This window comes from Rhinoraja longicauda, chromosome 2 (assembly GCF_053455715.1).
Source record: "Rhinoraja longicauda isolate Sanriku21f chromosome 2, sRhiLon1.1, whole genome shotgun sequence".
Lineage (NCBI taxonomy): Eukaryota > Metazoa > Chordata > Chondrichthyes > Rajiformes > Arhynchobatidae > Rhinoraja > Rhinoraja longicauda.
In genome coordinates this window covers 18829004-18854149 of record NC_135954.1, presented here as the reverse complement: position 1 = coordinate 18854149, position 25146 = coordinate 18829004, and the positions used below count along the sequence as shown (strand labels likewise).

The following is a 25146-nucleotide window of genomic DNA, read 5'->3' as shown; positions in this document are numbered from 1 at the left end:
ACTGGGTCTCCAAACAGGTAAAGCAAATCATCTAGATGAGAAGCTCCAATCCATGGAGAAATCCTAGAGGAGGAGGCAGGATGGCTGGAACGAAAAGCAGATTTTGAATATTGTCTTTTAGTACAAAAGTAAACCTTTTACCAGAAAATTCTGTATAATTCTAGTGGAGTAGTAAACTGCTTGTGTACTGTAGCACCAGGCATATGAATTTTCTGCGGATTTCCGCATTTTAAAAATCAATTTTCCGCGCGTTTTGCATGATTTCCGCGTTTTTCACTTTGCCAAAATCACGCTTGCCAATGGAGAAATCGGATAAGAAAAATAAAGAAAATAAACGATGTTTCATCTTGTAATGAATACTGGGGTTTTGCTAGGGGTTCCATGAGATATCCCCCGCACCCTGGAAGTCTCCCCGAAAATGTGGCACCTAGACTGGGCAAGGCAGTCAATCTCATCGGGACTTCCACGGACGAGACGGTGGGTTGAATTTGCAACCTGCAGCCGGGGCTCTGGAACTCCAGTCCAGCTGGAGCCAGCACATCTATCCCCATAGCCGACTTCCTTGGTCGGCTGGTTAAACCAGCAAAGCTCTGGAACCATGAGTGCCAGAAAATCAATGGTGGAACGGTAATGAGTAAATATTACATTTAAGTGCAAGATTATATAACTAAATTAATTAAGAAGGGGTTAAAATATAAAACACAGCAGAAAAGCCAATTACCAGCTTTTATCAAATAATGTGCAAATTTACTTAATGTTATTAATATACAGTGACATTCACATTATTTTATTCACAAAATGCTGGAGTAACTCAGCAGGTCAGGCAGCATCTCGGGAGAGAAGGAATGGGTGACGTTTCGGGTCGAGACCCTTCTTCAGACATTCACATTATTTTGTAATGTCCGTTTTTACTTTGAAATGCACTAAAAGAGGCTTAACTGGTAATTTTGTGTAAATTTTCAAAAATGTTCCCATTTTTTGACCCCCGCTGTACGCCTCACACAAGCGCTCGACTCTTTTCCTCTTTTTTTTTTACCTCATTCACATACCTGAGCACCTAGCACCAACTAGCATCTTTGTCTTGTTGACATTGAGAGAGAGAGAGAGATTATTGTCCTCACACCACATTACCAAGTTCTCTATCTCGTTCTTATCCTTCCCATTGTTCATGATCCAGCCCACCACAGTGATATCACCTACAAATTTTAGATGGAGTTGGAGTAGAATTTGGCCAAACAGTTGTGAGTGTATAGGGAATATAGTAGGGGAAGCGAAATGGAGAAACAATCTTGCAGAGCACTGGTGTTAAGGATTATTGTGGAGGATGTGTTGTCACATACCCTCACTGATTGTGATCTATGGGTGAAAAGTCAAGGATCCAGTGGCAGACTGGGGTGCTTATTCCTAGGTCCTAGGTACTTGAGTGATAATCATGCCATAACTGAACAGAAGATTATGTGCACGCTGGGAGGTATGAGCATGAAGCCTTCAGTGTGGAGAGCACAGTGGGACATTTGAATTCTGCAGAGTTCCTATTGATAGAAATTGTTAGTGTGTCTGAAGTCTGAAGTTTGTGGTGCAGTTATTGGGATATAGCATTTGAAGATGCATTCATTCACCATGATGACCTGTGAGAAATTACTAATCTTTTTGTGGCGCAGCATCTAGGTATCTTGGGTTTGACTGCTGGTATCGTTTGCAAAAGATGTTTGGAGAGCCTGATGATCCATAGAGGATAGACCACTTTGTTCCTACTTGCACTTCCTCCACTATGCCAGTGTAGTGGTATTTGTCATGTCCCAAGCATCAAAATGAGTACCAGCATGCCTGCCAGTATCTGCCAGAGCATAGGCATGAAAGGCATAGATAGAGTGGTCATAGCCTCAGAGTTAAACGGCGCGCTTTTAAAAAGGTGAGGAAGAACTTTAGTCGGAGGGTAGTTAATCTGTGGAACTCATTGCCACAGAGGGCTGCGGAGGCCAAGTCAGTGGATATTTTTAAGGCAGAGATAGACAAGTTCCTGATTAGAACGGGTGTCAAGGGTTATGGGAAGGCAGGAAAATGGGATTAGATGGCAGAGATCAGCCACGATTGAATGGCAGAGTAGACTTAATGGGCCGAATGGCCTAATTCTATTCCTAGAACTTGTGCATATTGTAATTCCCAGTTTGTGGTATTCATCTTAATGCAACTGTGTCACCGAGGTTTTAGGTTGCTGTTACCTTAAGAAAGAATGTCATGGTAATCTATTGAAGACGGCAGGGGAAGAGGAAAGACATTCTGGCCTTCCATCACAGTGAGGAGGTGACTGGAGGAGACTCACTGTGATGGATGTTTCTTTTTTTTTGTTTTGTGTTGGTTTGTGATTGTGTGTGTGTTGTTGCTTATTTTTATTGCTCTTATTGTTGGACTGTGGGTAACGGAATTTTGTCCAAAAGTCTTGTTTTTTTGGATGACAATAAAGGCTATTCTGATTCTGATTTTATGCCTTGATACAACCTTCATTTTTTTAAAAGACACAAAGTGCTGGAGTATCTCAGCTGGTCAAGCAGCATCCCTGGAGGAAATGGACTAGTAAAATTGGACTACTGTAATAAGTAATGCTGTTTCCTTGATGTTCATAGTCCACTGAGCTAAAGTCTTTCTCGACGACGTTGGTATAAAAGCCACAACAAAATTTATTAGGGACAGCCTTTAAATTCATTATTAAAAGGCTCTTCCCTGGATCTCCTCGCTCGACTGGCCAGGGACCCCAACAGTCCTTTCAAGTTAGGCAGAGGTTCACTTGCACCTCCTCCAACCTTGTCTACTGCATCCGTTGTTCAAGGTGTGAACTCATATACATCGGCGAGACCAAACGTGAACTGGGGAATTGTTTCACGAAACACCTTCGCCTGGGCCTATCTGATCTCCTGGTGGTCAAATTAATTCTCCTTCCCGCACAGAGTAAAGAGTAGGAATTAACTTTTCAGAATGGCAGGCAGTGGGGTGCCGCAAGGCTCGGTGCTGGAACCCCAGTTATTTACAATATAGATTAACGATTTAGACGAGTGAATTAAATGTAACTTCTCCAAGTCTGTGGATGATACAAAGCTGGCTGGCAGTGTGAACTGTGAGGAGGATGCTATGAGGCCGCAGGGTGACTTGGATAGGTTGGGTGAGTGGGCAGATGCATGGCAGATGCAGTTCTTGTACAGATGCATGGCAGATGCAGTGCTTGTACATTAGTCACTGAAAGTAAGCATGCAGGTACAGCAGGCAGTGAAGAAAGCCAATGGCATGTTGGCCTTCATTGTGAGAGGACTTGAGTTTAGGAGCAAAGAGGTCTGACTGCAGTTGTCCAGGGCCCTGATGCGACTGCAATGGGGTGCAATTTTGGTCTCCTAATTAAAGGAAGGACAATATTGCTATTGAGGGAGTTCACCAGGTTAATTCCCGGGAAGGTGGGACTGATATATGATGAAATAATGGATCGACTGGGTTTGTATTCACTGGAATTTAGAAGGGTGATATGGGATCTTATGGAAACATAAAATTCTTATAGGATTGGACAGGCAAGATGCAGGAAAAATGTTCCTGATGTTGGGGGAGTCCAGAACCAGGGGTCACATTTTAAGAAAAGGGGTAGGCCATTTAGGAGTGAGGTGAGGAAAAACTTTTTCACCCAGAGAGTTGTGAATCTATGGAATTCTCTGCCACAGAAGACAGTGGAGGCTAATTTGTTGGATGTTTTCAAGAGATAGTAAGATTTAGCTCTTAGGGCTAAAGGAATCAAGGGATATGGGGGAAAAAGCATGAACAGGGTACGGATTTTAGATGATCAGCCATGATCATATTGAATGGCGGTGCTGGCTTGAAGAGTCGAATGGCTTACTCCTGCAGCTATTTTTCTATGTTTCTATGACCTTTCTCTCCTGGGCCTCCTCCTTTGTCAGAGTGAGGCCAAATGCAAATTGGAGGAACAGCACCTCATATTTCGCTTGGGCAGCTTGCAACCCAATGTTTTGAATATTGATTTCTCTAACTTCAAGTAATCCTTTCATCCCCTCTCTCTCTCTGTTCCTCCCCCACCCTAGTCATTGTACTAGTTTCAATGTCGTCCTGGTGAGCTTGTTTGTCTGTACTCATTTTCACCTAGCACACTGGTAACAATGGCCTGTTTCCTTTATCATCGCAACTTTTTGGTATATATTTCATTCATATGTTCGATTTCTCTCGAAATCACCTTCTATATCTCGTTTCCCTTTTCCCTGACTCTCAGTCCGAAGAAGGATCTCGACCCAAAACGTTACCTGTTCTTTTCCTCCAGAGATGCTGTCTAACCCGCTGAGTTACTTCAGCTTTTTGTGTCTATCTTCGGTTTAAACCAGCATCTGCACTTCCTTCCTACACCTTTCATTTATCCCTGGTTTTAAATGGTGTGAGCCAGTTGTGAAATTGGGCCATCTGGTGGTGAGAAGAGGCAAAATCAGCTCTGAATGCACACAGCAATACTGAGCTGGCAGTCCAACATTAAGTGTGCTGCATCCATCTGGACCAATGTGAACCTAATTGTGAACCTAATTAAAGGAAGGACAATATTGCTTTTGCTATCTGAACCAATCCCTATACCTGTTCTTATTTTTGCCCAGTATATATGCTTCTTTTTAAGTGTTCTGCATTATCAAGGGATTCTTCTGAAGCTGAAAAATCAATCTAGCAGATCTCCAATTAATTTATCAACTGAGTTTTTTACATCGTTAAAGATTGGAAAAAAATACTGAAAGGAAATTACTCCTGATAACATCAATCATAACAACAAATAAAATAAAAGAGTTATACAAATTATTTAACCCATTTATCCAAACAGGCACACTATGGCCTGAAATTGTTTGTGATGCATATGATTAGTTCCAGGCTTAGTTTTCAAGTAGCTTTGAGCTAATTGTTTAACATTCTGCTTACAAATTATTATTACTTTTGCCCAGAAAGTTTGTTCGGTGTAGGATTATTGCTGATGTAAAAGCACTGTAAAAGAACCTCATGAAGGATAAAGTTACTTTTAGAAAATTATCCATAAATAATCCATAATTAAAGATTGTGAAGATCTACAATTCTGATATTGCACAAGTGTAAGGGCGGTACAGTGGCGCAGTGGTAGAGCTGTTACCTCACAGCACCAGAGACTCAGGTTTGATCCTGACTATGGGTGCTATCTGTACAGAGTTTGTACATTCTCCCTGTGACCGCGTGAGTTTTCTCCAGGTGCTCCAGTTTCCTCCCACACTCCAAAGGCATGCAGATTTGTAAGTTAGCAACGACTGTTCTACCTAAGAACACTGAAAAAGTCTGGTCTACCCCAACAGCTGCTGACGCCCTTCTACCGCTGCACCATAGAGAGCATCCTAACACATGGCATCCCTGTGTGGTATCTCAGCTGCACGGAGGCAGAAAGGAAAGCTCTTCAGCGGGTAGTCCATAGAGCTCGGAGGACCATCGAAACACAGCTACCAGCCTTGGAGGGCATCTACAACACACGATGCCTCAGAAAAGCCACCAGCATCCACAAAGACTCTTCACACCCCTGCAACAGCCTGTTCGAACTCCTTCCATCGGGCAGACGCCTCCAGACTCAGGAACAGCTTCATCCCCAGGGCCATAGCTGCTATGAACCGGTCCTGCTGAGCCAGATGCTCACATCGCAACGTGATCCGGCACAGATCTACTTGCACTTTATTCTGTCTCAAAACTGTTACAATTTGTTTCGTTGGGTTGTTGCTGTTTAAATTAATTAAATTATTGCATCGTATGGGAGGCGCATTCCCAATCTCGTTGTACCCCTGTACAATGACAATAAAGATATATTGTATTGTATTGTTAATTGACTTCTGTAAATTGTCCCTAGTGTATAGGATGCAAAAGTGGAATAACATAGAACTCGTATACAGGTGATCGACGGTCGGTGTGGACTCGGTAGGCCTCAACTGTTTCACTAAACTAAGTAGCAAATGCAAACAAAGCTGACAAATTTAATTTAAACAAAAGATAAAAAGACTGGAGTACATGCATTAGATTTGGATTTCCAGAAGGCACTCTCTCATGCTGGAACAACCTATTTTGACACAGGCTGAAAATTCAGTCTTACCCTGTGACCAAACAAATATCAATAATAATAACAGAAATGTAAAATCCATTGAGAGTGAGGAAAAAAAGTGAAATAAAGAAAGCAAGCAAATACAATAAAGAAACAGATTCATCTACGACATTTTCTTTGCTCAAGATGTCTCAAAGCTCTTTAAAGTCAATAATTATTTTTCTGAAATTCAAACTTGTTTTGTAGGCAGATATGACAATCGTTTTACAAGATCCTGCAGACAATGAGATTAATAGCAAATTTAAATGGCTTTGGAGAGACTGACGAGGTATTTGAAGTTGGGCAGACACACAGAAAATTCCTGCTTTTTGAAATCACCCCAACAGCATCTTATCATGAAGCAAAACAAGAAGGAAATTCCTTGGTTTAGGGACACAGCATCAAAATAATTTTTGGAACAATTATTCCCAACTGCTTTGAATGAAACTCCCACTGATTCTCATTCTGTAAAATAAAGGTTCCGAGAGAATAGCTGATGACACTACTTTCAATGATTTGGGGATATCAAAGGAATTCCTGGTGTAACTCAGCGGGTCAGGCAGCATCTCTGGAGAGAAGGAATGGGTGACGTTTCGGGTCGAGGCTCTTCAGACTGATGTCGGGGGGGGCGGGACAAAGAAAGGATATAGGTGGAGACAGGAAGACAGTGGGAGAACTGGGAAGGGGGAGGGGAAGAGAGAGACAGAGGAACTATCTAAAGTTAGAGAAGTCAATGTTCATACCACTGGGTTGTCAGCTGCCCAAGCGAAATATGAGGTGCTGTTCCTCCAATTTGCGGTTGGCCTCACTATGACACTGGAGGAGGCCCATGACAGAAAGGTCAGACTGGGAGTGGGAGGGCTAGTTGAAGTGCTCAGCCACCGGGAGATCAGGTTGGTTAAGGCGGACTGTGCGAAGGTGTTGAGCGAAACGATCGCTGAGCCTGCGTTTGGTCTCGCCGATGTAGAGAAGTTGACATCTGGAACAGCGGATACAATAGATGAGGTTGGAGGAGGTGCAGGTGAACCTCTGCCGCACCTGGAAAGACTGTTTGGGTCCTTAGATGGAGTCGAGGGGGGAGGTAAAGGGACAGGTGTTGCATCTCCTGCGGTTTGACAGGTGTTGCATCTCCTGCAGTTTTGTGATACCTTTGTGATTTGTACCTGCATCTGCAGTTATTTTCCTACACAAAATAATTCCTGGGGTTGTCTACTGGCTTTTTATGTGGAAGAAGCCAACATGCCAAATGTATATTTATTTTATGAACCTTCTGTCTGAATTACCTCAATATTATCTTAGCCTAATGGATTGTTTGAAGGGGGTGTACATTTCAGGAACACGGTACGGTACGGTAACGCAGCGGTAGAGTTGCTGCTTTACAGCGAATGCAGCGCCGGAGACTCAGGTTCGATCCTGACTATGGGTGCTGTACTGTAAGGAGTTTGTACGTTCTCCCCGTGACCTGCGTGGGTTTTCTCCGAGATCTTCGGTTTCCTCCCACACTCCAAAGACGTACAGGTATGTAGGTTAATTGGCTGGGTAAATGTAAAAATTGTCCCTAGTGGGTGTAGGATAGTGTTAATGTACGGGGATCACTGGGCGGCACGGACTTGGAGGGCCGAAAAGGCCTGTTTCCGGCTGTATATATATGAAATGATATGATATGATAAGATTGGGATTATATTGCTCAAATTCTAGATTGTAGATTTTAGATCATATGCTCAAATTTTAGATTGTATTTTAAATGTATAAACCTATTCATACGGTACTACCATTGACCTAAATGACACATACACAAGCGACAGTCAAGAAGAGAAAGTGCGGTGAAAAGAATTACAGTAGGAAATGAACTTATACATAGCCATAGAATTTTCAATATATTTTTATCTTAATGCAAAACACAAATTATGTATGGGCCTTTCAAAAATATCAGGTACTGCATATAAATATGGGATAGTTCAAGCAATTTTACCACTATGGAGTACGTTACCTGTAGATGTACAGAAAGGTGTCTGCCCTGGTTGAATGTTGGTCTGTTAATTGGTAACTTGGCGCTAACCACTTGTGGTCCTGAACCAGGTCTCTGAAGCCATCTCTGAGAGCTTTTGGGTCATTTGGACGATTGAAGTCTCTATAAGAATAGTCAATGACATCTGCCATCTGGGCTGGATTATAACTGTAGGAAATCACACGTGGAGTTATATATATTTTAAAATATTACTGCTTTCAGATAGGTTTGATTTACATTGCATTTGGAAGCACTAAAACTAGAATAACTATGATTCCCTTTCCCATCCTATCCTTTCATCCCTTCCTATCTTTAATCTAAATGAGACCAAGTGGACTCGTTGGGCCCAAAACCTATCCTGCACTGGTGCACCACCCTCTCCTCCCCCCCCGCCCCTCTCCCCCTCCCTCCCCCCTTCCCTCCTCCCCTCCTCCTCCCCCCTCCCTTCCTCCTCCCCCTTCCCTCCCTAGGAGATAGATTTAAAATGTGAATAACTTAAAAAATATAACACCTATTTCAATGAAACTTCTTCCATTAGAGGGTATGGGAAGAAGGCAGGAACGGGGTACTGATTGAGAATGATCAGCCATGATCACATTGAATGGTGGTGCTGGCTCGAAGGGCTGAATGGCCTACTCCTGCACCTATTGTGGTCTATTAGCACCAAAGGGACGATGGTGAGTAAGGTGGGCCTAAAATTGTCGCGCTATCATGTACCGTTTTGGCTGTAGTTCAGGAACAAACAAACCGACAAACGAGATTTTTAATGTATAGATATCTTGCTGATGCAATGTTTGAGGACCCCTTCGGAAGTTTGGTTAGTAAGTTTGTAGATGATGTGAAAATTGGTGGCGTTGCTGATAGTGATAAGAATAGTTTCAGGGTACAGGATGATATAAATCATTTGGTAAAATAGCCAAAGCAATGGCAGTTTGGACTTACTCTTAAAAAGTGTGCAGCAATGTATTTTGGGAGGAATAATAAAACAAGGATAGAAACAATGAATGGTGGGCCAGAGGAACTGCTGAGCAACGGAGGGACGTTGAGCAAAGTAAAGTACTGAAGGAACTCAACGGATCAGCCATGACACCATCATTCTGAAGAAGTTTCCTGATCCGAAACCGTGCCTGTCCATTCTCTCCACAAATGCCTGACCATTCCCTCCACAGATGCTGCCTGACCCACTGACTTCCAGCACTGGTTTTTTTTGCTCAGGATTCCGGCATCTGTAGTTTTATGTCTCCACCGAGAGACCTTTCACATACTTGTCCAAGGAGCCCTGAAGAGTCAAGAATCTAGAGTGTTTCCTTGTCATATGTACCGAAACACAACAATGAAACTCTTAGTTGCAACAGCACAAGGAGTTTGTAAGCATAGTACTCAATAGATAATACATCATTAAAAAGTTCAATAAGTAAAAAAAACAATATAGTGAAAAAACAAAGCAAATCCCGAAGTCCCTGGTACAACCAAGGCAGTGTGTGACTAAGGTGGTGAAAAGAGCACTTGAGATATTTGCCTTATTAGCTGAGGTCTAGAATATAAGAGCAGAAAAGTTATGGTACAAATCGATTTATTCACAAAATGCTGGAGTAACTCAGCAGGTCAGGCAGCATCTCGGGAGAGAAGGAATGAGTGACGTTTATAAAACATTGGTCAGGCCACCACTGGATTGGTGTGTATGGTTTTGGTTTTGATTGTTGGAAACAATCTGATTGCATTGAACAGAATGCAGAGTGGATTCACCAGGATGTTTCCTGGGATCGAGTATTTCATTTGTGAGGTTTCAGACTGGATAGGCTGAGTTTGTTTTCCATGGAGCGGAGGAGGAGGATGATGGGATACCTGGTTAATGAACATAATATTACATGGAGTATTGATAGAGCAGATAGCAAGAAAATGTTCCCCATAACAGAGGTATCTAAAACCAAAGGATACAAATTAAAAATAAAGTGCAGCAGTTTTAGAGGGGATCTGAGAAAGAATTGATCATTTAGACCTGGAATACACTACCTGATGGGATGAAGGAGGCAGACTTTCAACATTTTATCAACCTCTAGACAAGCGCTTGAATCACCAATGCATAGAAGATTGCAGACCGAGGACCTATAAATGGGATTAGTACAGAGAGGGGTGCTTGATGGCAGCATGGACATGAAGGGCCGAATGGCCTGTTTTTTGCTGCATGATGCAATGATTTCATCAAACAATATCCCGATAAGATTCAGACTTGGCAGCTTCAGTGGGAAGTAAATTAGGGTTGAAAAAAATCAACAAAAATAAAGGACCAAAATTGTACGTACCGGAAATGTGCACTGGAATATCCCAGCATCATTTTGTGATAAGTCTCTGTGGAAATTCCATTATCATTACCCAAAAGATTAGCGAGCTCAGCTCCTTCCTCATCATTGGTGAGTCCTATAATATAAGGAATTTTCATGTAGTTTCCTTTTAGAAGTGAATCCCAAGGTGACTCCTGTAAGAAGACACCATCGATGATCGGAGCAAACTTGATTCCATATTTTGACATAGGCACTGGGGCATCGAGAAGAGATTCCACTGGTTTTGTTCGGAGGCAGTCCACCATCTTTGCATTATTATCAGTTGGACAACCCAGCGCTTTGGCCAGTTCTTGCGTGGCAACAAGAGGGTCAGAATAATTGTCATTGCGCTTTGCCAAGGAACCTGTCACCAAAGCATTCCCACTGCTGGAGATGGCTCTATGGAAGAGACCTCTGGTTAGGGGTGACAGTAGAAGATAATTCACTGCTAACCCTCCAGCCCCATGGCCGAATAATGTAACACGGGTCGGATCTCCTCCAAAGCTCTGGATGTTGCCTCTTATCCATTGAAGCCCTTTGGACATGTCCAAGAAACCAAGGTTGCCAGGGGCATTCACATCCAGCGTGGTAAGGAAACCAAGTGGTCCAAGGCGGTAGTTGAACTCCACCACCACAACCTGAAAAGTTAAATTCATTGAATCAAAGCACAGAACTGTCTGATCAAACCCGTAAATAGCAATTGGCTATTGCATAGATTTCTTTTTACTATTCTGAAGCAAGAAACACATACCAAGGTCACTGTGAATGAGGGTGGAACAGAAAGTGCTGGAGTAACTCAGCTAGTCAGGTTGCATCTCTGGAGGACATGGACAGGAGACGTTTTGGGTCGGGATGCATCTCCAGACTGCAGAGTTACTCCAGCACTTTGTGTTCTGTGCAAGATTCCAGCATCTGCATTTCCTTGCAACTCCACATGAATGAGGGATCCGAATAAGTCGCAGTGTTTTAATGTATCTTCTAATTCTAACGCCCATGCCTATCAGGAAGTAATAAAAAGGAACTGCTGATGCTGGTTTATACCAAAGACAGAAAGAAAATGCTGCAGTAACTCAGCGGGTCAGGCAGCATCTCTGTCAATGCTTATCAGGAACTTTGCTCACTGTGAATTACTTTTCATGGAATTTATTGCTGAGCTTTGAGATATTTGACCTCAACTGAATCTCCACTGCTGCTGTCTTTGACACGAACACAAAGAAGATCTGTTCATTAAGCGAATAAAATCTGAAAACAATAAGATGCTCTATATTGTTAACCTCTTTGAACCCTGTTACAGATAGTTCCAACAGGAGGCAAAAGCATCAACTCTGAGTTTGACATACAAATTGATTCTGAGTTGACATACAAATTGATTTGTGGGCGCGATACCGCATCATACTTTGCCATGCCAGGCGTGGGAACCCATCAAACACGAAAGTGTGAGGAATGAACAACTCTGTTTGCTGCTGTAAAGGTAGTTGTAGACATAAATGCAGCACTCATATTGTAAAGTGTCGGGCTGGTAATTACGCCTGTAAATCTTTCCACTGCTTTTAGACATGGTTCTCCAAAGGGATCAACACTGTTTCTGTATCATCAACCTTATTTTGCAGAAAAGTGATTAGGTACAATAGTAATATTAGTGTCATTAGTGTTATTAGTGCCAGTCAGCATGACTTGTGTCCCATGCATTTACGTTGTATTAGGGCGGCACAGTGACACCATTGGTAGAGTTGCTGCCTCGCAGCACCAGAGACCTGGGCTAGATCCTGACTTTAGGTGTCTGTGTGGAGTTTGCATGTTCTCCCTGCTACCTCATGGGTTTCCTCCGGGTGCTCCGGTTTCCTCCCACATCCAAAATGTGCAGATTTGTAGATTAATTGGCCTCTGTAAAGTTCAATTTAGTTTATTGCCATGTGTACCGAGGTACAGTGAAAAGCTTTTGTTGCATGCTATCCAGTTAGCGGAAAGACAGTACATGATTATAATGGAGACATTTACAGTGTATAGATACATGATAAGGGGAAAAGTACAATTCCACGATGAGGGGATTAGTACAGCGAAGTCCAAACAATTTTCGTCCAAGGTTGTGTGTAGTGAGTGCATGAGAAAGCGGGATAACAGAGAACTAGTGTGAACTGTTGATCGATGGTTGGCATGGATTCGATGGGCTGAAAGACCTGTTTCCATGCTGTATTTCTAAACTAAACTAAGTGAGAAATAAATGTGCGTAGAAGCATTAACATGGTATTAAGAGTATTTCCAACCTTGATCAAGACGAGTCCAAGGAAATGAGCCTCTCTTTGTCTTACATTCATGTATTGTTGAACACTTGCACTCTGGTTACCTGTCCATAGGCAGCAAGATTCTTCATGTCATACGCCCCAGCTGCTCCACATTGCAGGGAACCATGGTGAATGTGAACCATCACTGGGAGAGACAGAGAACTATTGCTTGTCTGTCAACAAAAAATAATACATTTAGTAATAAAACCTGCAATGCAAATAACCAGCTACCTAATTTCAACATAAATGATACCAAACAATTTCCGCAATCATCAGTTATTCAAATTTTTAACATGAACATTTTCCACGCCTTCAAAAAAAATTAAACAAACTAGATAATTGAGTTTCATTCTTGGTTTCTGTTTGATAAATAGATAAATCTTGTTCTTTTGAATTTCAGATTAAAACTAAGTCACGTATTTTTTTCATGGAAAGTATTGATGACTGTTTCTTGGAAGGGTTTCTAATGCTTTTGGCACATTGGCCTTCATCAGTCAGAGTATTGAGTACAGAAGTTGGGAGGTAATCTGCAGTTATATAAGATGTTGGTTAGGCTGCGTTTAGAGTATTATGTTCTGTTCTGGGTATCATGTTATAGGAAAGATGTTGTCAAGCTGGAAAGGGTTCAGAGAAGATTTACGAGGATGTTGCCAGGACTGGAGGGCCTGAGCTATAGAGAGATGTTGAGCAGGCTAGGATTCTATTCCTTGGAGCGCAGGAGGATGCGGGGTAATCTTATAGAGTTGAAAAAAATCATGAGAGGAATAGATTGGGTAGATGCACAGAAATATCTTGCCCAGAGTAGGGGAATCATGAACCAGGTGAGAGGGGAAAGATTTAATAGGAACCTGAGGAATACGTTTAGGCTAATACAGTGATTCAACCCCCTTTCACCTTTCCAGTTAATCCATATATTAAATACATTGCATTGCTGTCAACAAGGAATTAAGACTGCTGAGAAATTGATCAACTATCATATCATAGAAACATAGAACAATAGAAAATAGGTGCAGGAGTAGGCCATTGGGCCCTTCGAGCCAGCACCACCATTCAATATGATCATGGCTAATCATCTAAAATCAGTACCCCGTTCCTATTTTTTTCCCACATCCTTTGATTCTGTTAGCCCTAAGAGCTATATCTAACTCTCTCTTGAAGACAACCAATGAATTGGCCTCCACTGCCTTCTGTGGCAGAGAATTCCACAGATTCACAACTCTCTGGGTGAAAGAGTTTTCCTTCATCTCAGTCCCAAATGGCTTAGCCCTTATTCTTAAATTGTGATCCCTGGCTCTGGACTCCCCCAACATTTTCCCTGCTTTTTCCATATCTTGAGCCAGGTAAATGACTTTAGTTTAGTTTAGTTTAGACATACAATGTGGAAACAGGCCCACCGAGCAGTATTCCCCGTGAATTAACACTATCCTACACACTCTTTGGACAATTTACACATACAACAAGCCAATTAACCTACATACCTGTACGTCTTTGGAGTGTGGGAGGAAACCGAAGATCTCGGAGAAAACCCACGCGGTCACGGAGGAGAACGTACAAACTCCATACAGACAGCACCAGTAGTCGGGATTGAACCCGGGTGTCCCGCGCTGCAAGCGCTGTAAGGCAGCATCTCTACCACTGCACCACCGCGGCCGTGAGTTCCAAACATTGAGTCCATGAACAGACCAACTCTGCCTCAATCTCCTTCAGGAGTATGCTACATTCTAACCTCAATTAATTTGTGACAATGATGTTTTTAGGATTGTAAAGGGATCCTATAATATTAATCATTACATAATATTTCATTTTATTCACAAGATCCACCTAAAGTCTTGCCCGTGCACATGATATGTGGCGTGGGAGGTCGGTGACAAATGTATTAATGAGTGAGCTACGAAATGGGAACTCTGGACAGATTGTGAGAGCAGACAGATTTGATGCATTCACAAACAAATCAAGTATTTTGTGATGCAGAGTCTCAATTTGAGATTCAAATTCACTCATCTATGTGTTGCTTAATTTTGTGTCTGTGCCTATCTGAGTAAAGCCAGATACAGGGTATGGGTATAGCTCAAAATAAAACAGCAGTGGATCAGTGGTCTATCAAACAAGTCAGTTTATTGAAGGTCTTGACAGTGCACAACTGCTAAACACTCTGAGAAAACCCAGAGTCATGGCACCTGCAGCATTTTTATATTCTCATGACACAATGCTTACTTGTGGAGTTGAAATAAAAGATCACTGATCAATGTCACTGTAACCTCCTTTCATCTTTGTCTTTCCCCAGAGTTAACTTTAGCCTTACGTTTCCTGTTTTGAAAATCTCAACATTCATAAGATGCCTTACTTCACTTCAGGACACCCGAAATGTAACACAGCCAACAAGTAGTGTCGGCCCTGTGGTACTGTATAAAATATGGTAATTCATCTGAGTGCAAGATGATGATAACCAGATTGTTTTGTAATGTCAGTTAGGACATGCATGCTGACGAGGACACTGGGAGAATTCTTTGAAATGGGATATTTTACTCCCGCATAATGGTTAGAGTAGGGGCTAAATGTGGGTTTTGATTGAATGCCTCACCTAAAAGGTAGCACTGTTCAAGTGTTTTAGAATTTAGAGATTAGCTTTAGAGAATCTGCACGGAAACAGGCCATTAGGCCCATCGAGTCCACGACGACCAGTGATCATCACACTAGCACTATCCCACACACTAAGGCAAGGGTTCCCAACTTTTTTCGCCCCGTTTACCCCTGACAACTTTTCTAAAGTAAATTTACCCCCACGCTGTTTTGTTCAGTAATTTGAGTTTACACTTCTACCATAATAAAGCAATCGACAAAGGGGAAATTTATAAATACTGTTTTTAACATTATTATTTTGTTCAAATTTACCCCTTGGGTAGGTGAAATTTACCCCCTGGGGGGTAGATTTACCCCAGGTTGGGAACCCTTGCACTAAGGTGAATTTACAACTTTACATAAGGCAATTAATCTACAAACCTGTATGTCTTTGGAGTTTAGGAGGAAACCAGAGCACTCGGAGAAAACCCACGCACTCACTGAGAACGCAGAAACTCCGTACAGACAGCATCCGTAATCAGGATCAAACCGGGCTTCTAGCACTGCAAGGCAGCAACTCTACCGCTGTGCCACTGTGCCACCCCTGTTCTCCATTTTGCACTGGAATGTCAGCTTAGATTACGTGCTCAGATCTCTGCAGTGAGGTTTGAATTCTAGCTTTCTGACAGAGACAAAACTGTTTCGCACCCTTGATCTATGGGAAACATCCAGCAAAGCTCCCACTGACAATATAAGTTAAGACTTCCTGCAGTGGGAAATTGTGGTGCTTGGAGTAGCAAAATCACACATTTACAACATCAATAGTAAGACCATAATGTTCCTAAAGACAACTGATAAAGACAAGAGATAAAATGTAAGGCAAAATGAATTGTTGAGTCATTCTTACCCTGATTGGTGCATAGACATTTAGGTAGAGGCAGTCCTCACTTGTGTGGTTGATTCCTCTTGGTAGATCATTGAGAGACTGAGGGCAGGCAGCTCTTAGATGTGTTGCATCCAGTGTTCCACTCCATGAGCTGGCCTCCTTTGGGGGCTAACACACGAAAGACCATGATGAAAAGTAGAAACCTCACAAAACCTCATCAATAATAGTATCTGACGGGATAGAAGCAATGGAGTTTGGAATGAGCTGAAGGACAGGAGGCTGGAAAGGATGGCATTGCAATGGCAGAATCAGGATGACTCCAAAGCATTGGAATGAGTTTCAAATGTAGGTGGCTGTGGTAGTGTCAGGGATGGGTGAGATTACAAGATGACTTTTGTGATAGAAGGTATCTGAGTTTGGAAGTTCATATTGGTATTGATAAGGAGACTGTGAAAGATCTGGGAGCACAAGTGCATGATTCCCTGAAAGTGTTAGATGGACATGTGGACAGTGTGGTGAAAAAGGCATTTGCCATGCTTGCCTTCATTAAGAAGGATATTGAGTACAAAAGTTGGGACATCAGGATGCAGCTGTACATCTAATACATATGTGCAGCTAATACATTGGTGAGATCACACTAGGAGTACTCTTTGCATTTCTGGTAGCACAACTGGATGGCATTAAAGCTAGAAAGGGTGCAGAAGAGATTCACCAGGGTGTAAGAAGGAACTGCTGATGCTGGTTTAAACTGAAGATAGACACACAAAGCTGGAGTAACTCAGCGGGACAGGCAGCATCTCTGGAGAGAAGGAATGGGTGACGTTTCGGGACTGAAGAAGGGTCTCGACCCGAAACGTCACCCATTCCTTCTCTCCAGAGATGCTGCCTGTCCCGCTGTTACTTCAGCTTTGTGTGTCTATCTTCACCAGGGTGTGACCAAGATTTGTTGGCTTGAATTATAGAGAGGTTGGATAGACAGGGAGTTTTTCCTTTGGATGTAGGAGGTTGAGGGCGACCTTATTGAGACGTACAAGATCATGAGGGGCCTGGATAAAGCAAACACTCAAAGTTGTTCTTTCTCCTAGATAGAGCATTCTAAAACTAGAGGGCATCGGCTTGAGGAGAGAGGGGAGAGATTTAAGAGGGCCCTCAGAGGCAAACTTGTCAGTCAGAGGGTAGTCCGTATCAGGATGAGCTGCCAGAGAAATGGATACAATTACAACTTTTAGAAGGTATTTGGACACATATATGGAAAGGGAGGGTTTAGAGGGCTAAGGGCCAAATGCAGGCAAATGGGATTAGCACAGTATGCCAACATGGACACATGGTCAAAGTGGGCCAAAGGGCCTGTTTCTGTGCCAGACAGCTCTATAACTCTACGAATGAGCCTGTGAACCATTGGGCTCAGCTGCAACTCTGTCGCTTTTAATAAGAGGTGCAGATTGTTATCAAACAAAGAATGCCAGGAAACATTAGGATAGGTGACCAAAAGTTTGATCAAACGGGTTACTTTCAAGGAAAATCCTAAGGAAAGAGAAAGCTAGGGAAATAGGTAGATTTAGGGAGTATATTGTAAAACCAAGGTACCAGCAGCTGAAGGCAACATTGCCAATAATGAAGAGACAAAGGAGATGTGGAAAAGTTGGACAATTGTAGGAATGGGAGATTTCATGGAGATAGGGAGACGAAAACAGCGGAAAGAGTTAAAATATGGTTGGGATGCAGAAGGTGGAAGACTTTGAATGATAATGCATTTTTTAGTTTATAGGAGAATAGATGCCATAATTCATAAGCAAACTATCAATTAATCAATAAGGAAATGCAAAGAAAGTTCAAATAGACAAGTTATGGAGACAAGACCAGTTCGACAGACTTCAAGTCTATTACCCAGAAGCAGATTTCCAATGATTTCTTGAAGCATTCTTGATAAGTTGAAGGATTCTTAACTTGAAGCATGTGCGGTGATTGCTGGTCGGTGCGGACTCGGTGGGCCGAAGGGCCTGTTTCTGCAGTTTCTCTAAACCAGACTAAGTTAAAACCCTTGGCTTATTTGTTTATATAGCATAGAATCATGTCTGATTTACGACATGGAGTCAAACCATTTGATCATGTAAGTTCTATTTAATATTTATGCTTCACATAATACCATACTTCGTCAACCTTCCAGTAGGTTCCTCTATTTCTTTCCCTCACCTATGAATATCCAGCATTCCTTTAAATGCATCTAAGCATTTTAACCAACATCTTCTGGTTGAGTTGAATTCCGCAGTCTAACTGCTTTTTGGAAAGGGAATTTATTCCCAAATATATTATTAGTGAGTAACTGTCTTATACTTAAGCCCTGTAACTTTGCTGTCCTTGTGCTGAGCTGAAAAACCCAGAAAATAATTATTCATTCACTGCTGATGTTTTGAAGAGCGTCATGATCATCCAGATGGAATTTCTGACTGATTTTCTCTCTCTTCCTGCATTAGACCCACATATAGTTCCTAGCAGGACATCCTTATGGAAATCCAGTTTCTTCAGACTCTCTTTTCTAATTCTCAACGGAACGATATGGAGTCTGCAATGTCACTGCCCAGCGCAAAGACTTACCTTGAAACGTAACTCTCCAACTGGTGGGGATGCATAAGGTATACCTAAGAAAATCTGCAGGAATCCTCCCAGGAAGTCTTCACTGATGAAACCTTAAGAAACAATGAGAACTACTGTAAATATCTACTGTAAATACTTGTCAATAGCAGTGTGCATGAGAAAAACGTTAGAGGCAGGAAACATGTTCCCAATGTTGGGGGAGTCCAGAACAAGGGGCCACAGTTTAAGAATAAGGGGTAGGCCATTTAGAACGGAGATGAGGAAAAACTTTTTCAGTCAGAGATTTGTGAATCTGTGGAATTCTCTGCCTCAGAAGGCAGTGGAGGCCAATTCTCTGAATGCATTCAAGAGAGAGCTAGATAGAGCTCTTAAGAATAGCAGAGTCGGGGGCTTTAGGGGTAGAAGGCAGGAACGGGGTACTGATTGAGAATGATCAGCCATGGTACTAAGCTGGGGGGTAGTGTGAATTGTGAGGAAGATGCAATAAGGCTGCAGGGTGACTTGGACAGGTTGTGTGAATGGGCGGATACATGGCAGATGCAGTTTAATTCAAGATTCAAGATTCAAGATAGCTTTATTTGTCATCCAATATTGGACGAAATTCAGTCACCCACAGTCCAACAATAAAAGCATTAAATAGGCATTAAAATTACACAACCCCAAAAACACACAAAAAAAAAAGAAACATCCATCAAAGAAACATCCATCACAGTGAGTCTCCTCCAGTCCTCTCCTCACTGCGATGGAAGGCCACAATGTCTTTCCCTTCTCCTGCCGTCTTCTCCCGCAGTCAGGTTGTTGTGGATGCAGGCCGCGCCGGACGGTCCGCAGCGGCCCGAGCCTAAGGCGAGTCGCAGCTGCTCCCGCAGCCTCCGAAGACAGCCGGCTCCGCCGATGATAAGTCCGATCCGGGGCGGGCGAACACGCTGCTGCTGTTGCTGCACGTCGGGGCGGTCGTGGCTCCCGACATTGAAGCCCCCGCCCAGCAGAGAAATATCCCGCGGCATATTTTAGGCCGCGCCGGACGGTGAAATGTCCTCGACCCAAGCCCCGCGATCTGGGGCGGGCGAACCCGCTGCCGCTGCCGGAGCTCCCGATGTCGGCATCCACGCGGCCCGAGCCTAAGGCGAGTCGCAGCCGCTCCCGCAGCCTCCGAAGACGGCCGGCTCCGGTGATGGTAAGTCCGGTCCGCGGGCTTAGCGAACCGGAGCCCTGGAGGCCGACAGCTCCAGGAGTTGGGCCGATGGTAGGCCGCAGCAGGAACGGAGACACGGCCCAGAAAACAAAGGTCGGGTCTCCGTTCGGAAGGGACACATATTTACAATTTTACAGTTCCCTCCCTCCCCCCCACATACACACATAGTACACAAACACAAAAACACGACATCACAACTACAATTAAGACAAAAAAACAACAAAAACACAAAGACAAATGGACCGCAGGTAAGCCGCAGCTGCTATGGCAGCGCCGCCATTTTGGATGTAGATAAGTGTGAGGTTATTCACTTTGGAAGTAAGAATAGAAAGGCAGATTATTATCTGAATGGTGTCAAGTTAGGAAGAGGGGATTTTGAACGAGATCTGGGTGTCCTTGTGCATCAGTCACTGAAAGGAAGCATGCAGGTGCAGCAGGCAGTGAAGAAAGCCAATGGAATGTTGGCCTTCATAACAAGAGGAGTTGAGTATAGGAGCAAAGAGGTCCTTCTACAGTTGTACCGGGCCCTGGTGAGACCGCACCTGGAGTACTGTGTGCAGTTTTGGTCTCCAAATTTGAGGAAGGATATTCTTGCTATTGAGGGCATGCAGCGTAGGTTCACTAGGTTAATTCCCGGAATGGCGGGACTGTCGTATGTGGAAAGGCTGGAGCAATTAGGCTTGTATACACTGGAATTTAGAAGGATGAGGGGGGATCTTATTGAAACATATAAGATAATTAGGGGATTGGACACATTAGAGGCAGGAAACATGTTCCCAATGTTGGGGGAGTCCAGAACAAGGGGCCACAGTTTAAGAATAAGGGGTAGGCCATTTAGAACGGAGATGAGGAAGAACGTTTTCAGTCAGAGAGTGGTGAAGGTGTGGAATTCTCTGCCTCAGAAGGCAGTGGAGGCCAGTTCGTTGGATGCTTTCAAGAGAGAGCTGGATAGAGCTCTTAAGGATAGCGGAGTGAGGGGGTATGGGGAGAAGGCAGGAACGCGGTACTGATTGAGAGTGATCAGCCATGATCGCATTGAATGGCGGTGCTGGCTCGAAGGGCTGAATGGCCTACTCCTGCACCTATTGTCTATTGTCTATGATCACATTGAATGGTGGTGCTGGCTCGAAGGGCCGAATGGCCTCCTCCTGCACCTATTGTCTATTGTCTATTGTCTAAAAATTGAGTGAACTATCTTTTGCATAATAACGTCAAATAGATCTGTTGAATGACCCGAGAATTCTGTTGGAATCAGTCTTAATTCAGTAGATAACACTCTTGGCCCTGTCTAAAAATTATCAACATAAATTCTGCTTCAAAGACTTGTACATTATCTAGATTGTTCTCCTATTGCAGGACCGAGGGTGTGCTGCACCGTCAGGTGTTTAGCCACGATGACATGACAAGTGTGCAGACTACAGACTGGTTAACCGGACCTTCAGCATGGTTTCAATTGTCCTTTGTCTCCAGAGATTTGATTTAATACAAGATGGAATTTATATACTAAAATTCTCGTTCATTTGTTTGTTTGTTTGTTTATTTGTTCCTGAACTACAGCCAACACGATAGCGCAACAATTTTAGGCCCACCTTACTCACCGTCGTCCCTTTGGTGCTAATGGAAGAAGTTTCATTGAAATTGGTGTTATATTTTTAAAGTTATTCACATTTTAAAGTTTAAATCTATCTCCAAGGGAGGGAGGGGGAGGGAGGATAAGGGGGGTTGAGGGGGATGGAGTGGGAGGGAGGCGAAGGGGGGAGGGAGGGGAGGGGGAGGGGGAGGAGGGGAGGAGGGGGAGGAAGGGGGAAGGAGGGGGAAAGGGGGAGGGTGAGAGGGGAGGAGGGGAGAGGGGGAGAGTGGGTGAGAGGGAGAGGGAGAGAGGGGGATGGGGGAGGGGGAGGGGGAGGGGGGGGGGGAGAGGGTGCTGCACCAATGCAGGAGAGGTTTGGGTCCAACAGGTCCACTTGGTCTAGTATAATATAAAACAGAACGCTGTGGAGGCCAAGTCAATGGATATTTTTAAGGTAGAGATAGATAGATTCTTGTTCAGTAAGGGGGGTCAGGGATTATGGGGAGAAAGAAGGAGAATGGGGTTAAGAGGTGATGATAGATCAGCCATGTTTGAATAGTGGAGTAGATTTGATGGGCCGAATAGCCTAATTCTGCTCCTATCACTTATGAACTTATGAACTGAGCATTTGTAAAGTGTGGCATGAAATTTAATGCATTTCATTTATGCAATAGTATGTTAGAATGTATGGCATCTAGGAATGAAACTGGAACCATAGTAGCCATAGACTATTTTAATCATTGTAAATACCATATTTTCATAGACAGCATGCAGTCTTTGTTAAAAATATGATTTGTATGCAGTAACTTTCATATTCATTAATTTTCTTTCTGGGTATGAAGAGAAAACATGTAAAAATAGGATATTTATATTAAAACCATGTACATTTTTTTTCTTTATTGATCTAGCCGCGCATGAAATTAACATTTTATGTGACGTGGCAGTTGACGTCAGAGAAACTTGGTTGCATTAATTGAGCACTTGAAAGTAGAAATGAATAAAACGTTAGATACATGTTGTGTAAGGACGCACAATGAAACATGAACATTTAGATGAATGTCACCTGCAACATAATACAAGACTGTGATTGCAGCTGATGTAAGGTACTGTACACTGAATTGACAGATCAAGTAATCTCCTTTGCTTTTAATCAGGGTGATTCAAGATTCATATTTCTGTAAAGTGCAACAGGAACAAGAGTTCCTTCTTTTCAGGACTTAATCAGCACAGCAAAATAATTATAAAGCCGCAGGGTGGAATGTAAGGTTCCTGCACAAGAAATAACTCTTAACTTGCCTCATATGTATTTTATAAGTGGGTTCCTTTTAAATAAACCTCTCACTTGTTTAATGGGATTGGCCTTTAATAAGGCCTTGACCCCAAGATAATAGCTGTTTTCAAGTATTCACCAACCTTTTGAGAGTTGCTATTGAGATCACACCTTCTCCCTCTGCCCCACGCCCACCCAAACTATCACAGATTGAACCAGAGAGTAAGTTCCCTCCAGCTCACCCGCCCAGCATTGCATTCCACACCCAAGTGACCCAGAAAATCTTGGTGCAGCCTCGATGGATGACTGTCCGATGGCACAAACTGAGAGATTCCAAGTTCCCAGTGAAGTCACAGTGAAAGATTGGTTTGATAGGCATGGTGGGAGGTCAGAAGATCAGAGCTTCATTGATTAGCTCGTATCTTTGCCAATACACCCATCTTCTGACAGACGTGTAGGTAAATTGCCAATTGGCCAGTTAGTCAATGAACCACATGAGGATAATAATAATCCAACCACTTTTTTGTGATATTCTTGAAATAATATTGTAGACTGCATGAGGTTGCTTCTATTATTTTTTCCTTCTTCCCTATATTAATCATTCTTTGTTATTGGGGAGCCCAGTGACATAGAAGCGATGTCGAAATTTAAGTTCATAAGTTCATAAGTGATTGAAGCAGAATTTGGCCATTCGACCCATCAAGTTTACTCCGCCATTCAATCATGGCTGATCTATCTCTCCCTCTTAACCCCATTTTTCTGACTTAACCCCTGACATCTGTACTAATCAAGAATCTTTCTATCTCTACCTTAAAAATATTAATTGACGACCTCCACAGACTTCTGTGGCAATGAATTCCACAGATTCACCACCCTTCGAATAAAGAAATTCCTCCTCATCTCCTTCCTAAAGGAACGTCCTTTAATTCTGAGGCTATGACCTCTGGTCCTAGACTCTCCCACTGGAGGAAACACCCTCTCCACATCCACTCAGGGCCGGATTAAGCTAGTGCGGGGCCTGTAGCTAGGGTTGCCAACTTCCTCACTCCCAAATACGGGACAAGGTGACATCACCGCCCCACATGACCTCACCCAGCAAGCGGTCACGTGCCCCCGCTCCACCAATGGCGGCCACCCGGGCCAGGAGGCGGGTTGCTACGCAACCTCTGTTAGGCGGCGCCCGGGCCTACAGTGTCCGGAGGTTAGGGGTGCCAACTGTCCCGTATTAGCCGGGACATCCTATATTTTGGGCTCAATTGTCTTGTACCGTCCTTATCCCGTATTGGCCCGGGGGTTGCTGTAGGCCCAGACGCTGTAGGCCCAGGCAGTGTAGGTAGGAAAAAAATGCAGATGCTGGTTAAAATCTGTGCCTACCTTCCGGAGGACAGAACAGTGTAGGCCCGGGCACCGCGTAACGGAGGTTGAAACATCACCCACCTTCTGCTGGACCTCCATGAGACAGGTGGCGAGGACTTCGCCATGGACGACGAGGGTGACGAAAGTATCCACAAACTGAAGGCGAAGGCGAAGAAGAGGAAGGGGGGCGGATTTGGCTCCGAGGAAGGCGCTCGATCCAGGCTGCGAGAAGACTACGACTCCATGGATCAAGATGGCGACGAGCCAGGCCCTCAACGCTCGGTGAAGGGGTGGATCCTATTTGTGACCGGGGTCCACGAGGAAGCCACCGAGGAGGACATCCACGACAAGTTTGCAGAGTACGGTGAGATCAAGAACCTGCACCTCAACCTGGCCCGGCGCACTGGCTACCTCAAGGACTACGCTCTGGTGGAGTACGAGACCTACAAGGAGGCGCAGGCAGCCATGGTGGGTTTGAACGGGTCAGAGCTGGCCAGGCAGCCCATCAGCGTGGACTGGAGCTTCATCAGGGGGCCCCCTAGGAGCAAGAGGCGGAGTGGCCGTAGGAGAAGCCGGAGCCTGGACCGGAAACGTCACTGAGTTGGGACGGAGTGCGGTGCGACCGGTGGGACGGAGCGGCCCGCACAGCGCCGGGGACCGAGACACGCCCGCAGAGCGCCATGCCCAAACTGTGTCGTGCGTTACAGGACCCGTTTAATCTCAGTGGGGCTGGGAAGATGGTGGGGAGGGAAGGGTAAGATTGGCTTGTGCAAAACAACGCTCAGAAATAAAGTATTTTAGTTAAAAACAAAATCTTCAGTCTGAAGAAGCATTTAGTGCGGGGCCCTCGAAAATGCAGGGCCCATAGCATGTGCTACTTTTGCTACTAGGTTAATCCGGCACTGCATCCACTCTATCCAGGCCGTTCACTATTCACCCACTCTACCCAGGCCTTTAACTATTCAGAATAAAACGTGATAAGTGAATAGAAA

General features: G+C 43.8%; 1 protein-coding gene and 1 pseudogene across 1 annotated transcript; one reads left to right on the top strand and one right to left on the bottom strand.

Annotated features, from left to right (window-relative positions):
- Nucleotides 1-8098: 8098 nt before the first annotated feature.
- LOC144601463 (neuroligin-4, Y-linked-like) lies at nucleotides 8099-23177 on the bottom strand. Its single transcript, XM_078413607.1, has 6 exons — nucleotides 23123-23177; nucleotides 18764-18855; nucleotides 16190-16336; nucleotides 12786-12896; nucleotides 10424-11079; nucleotides 8099-8288 (listed from the first exon to the last, which is right to left on the bottom strand). The coding sequence occupies exons 1-6, from the start codon at nucleotides 23175-23177 to the stop codon at nucleotides 8099-8101; spliced, it is 1251 nt and encodes a 416-aa protein (XP_078269733.1).
- A 1058-nt stretch (nucleotides 23178-24235) lies between these two features.
- Nucleotides 24236-24754, top strand: LOC144601454 (RNA-binding protein 8A pseudogene; annotated as a pseudogene).
- Nucleotides 24755-25146: the final 392 nt, after the last annotated feature.

Coding starts and splice junctions, on each gene's coding strand:
- LOC144601463 (XM_078413607.1), bottom strand. CDS start 23,177: ATGCCTATCAAACCAATCTTTCACTGTGACTTCACTGGGAACTTGGAA. Junction 12,897..16,189: donor ATGTCTATGCACCAATCAGG/GTAAGAATGACT, acceptor TTTTGTTGACAG/ACAAGCAATAGTTCTCTGTC. Junction 8,289..10,423: donor TATTCCAGTGCACATTTCCG/GTACGTACAATT, acceptor GATTTCCTACAG/TTATAATCCAGCCCAGATGG.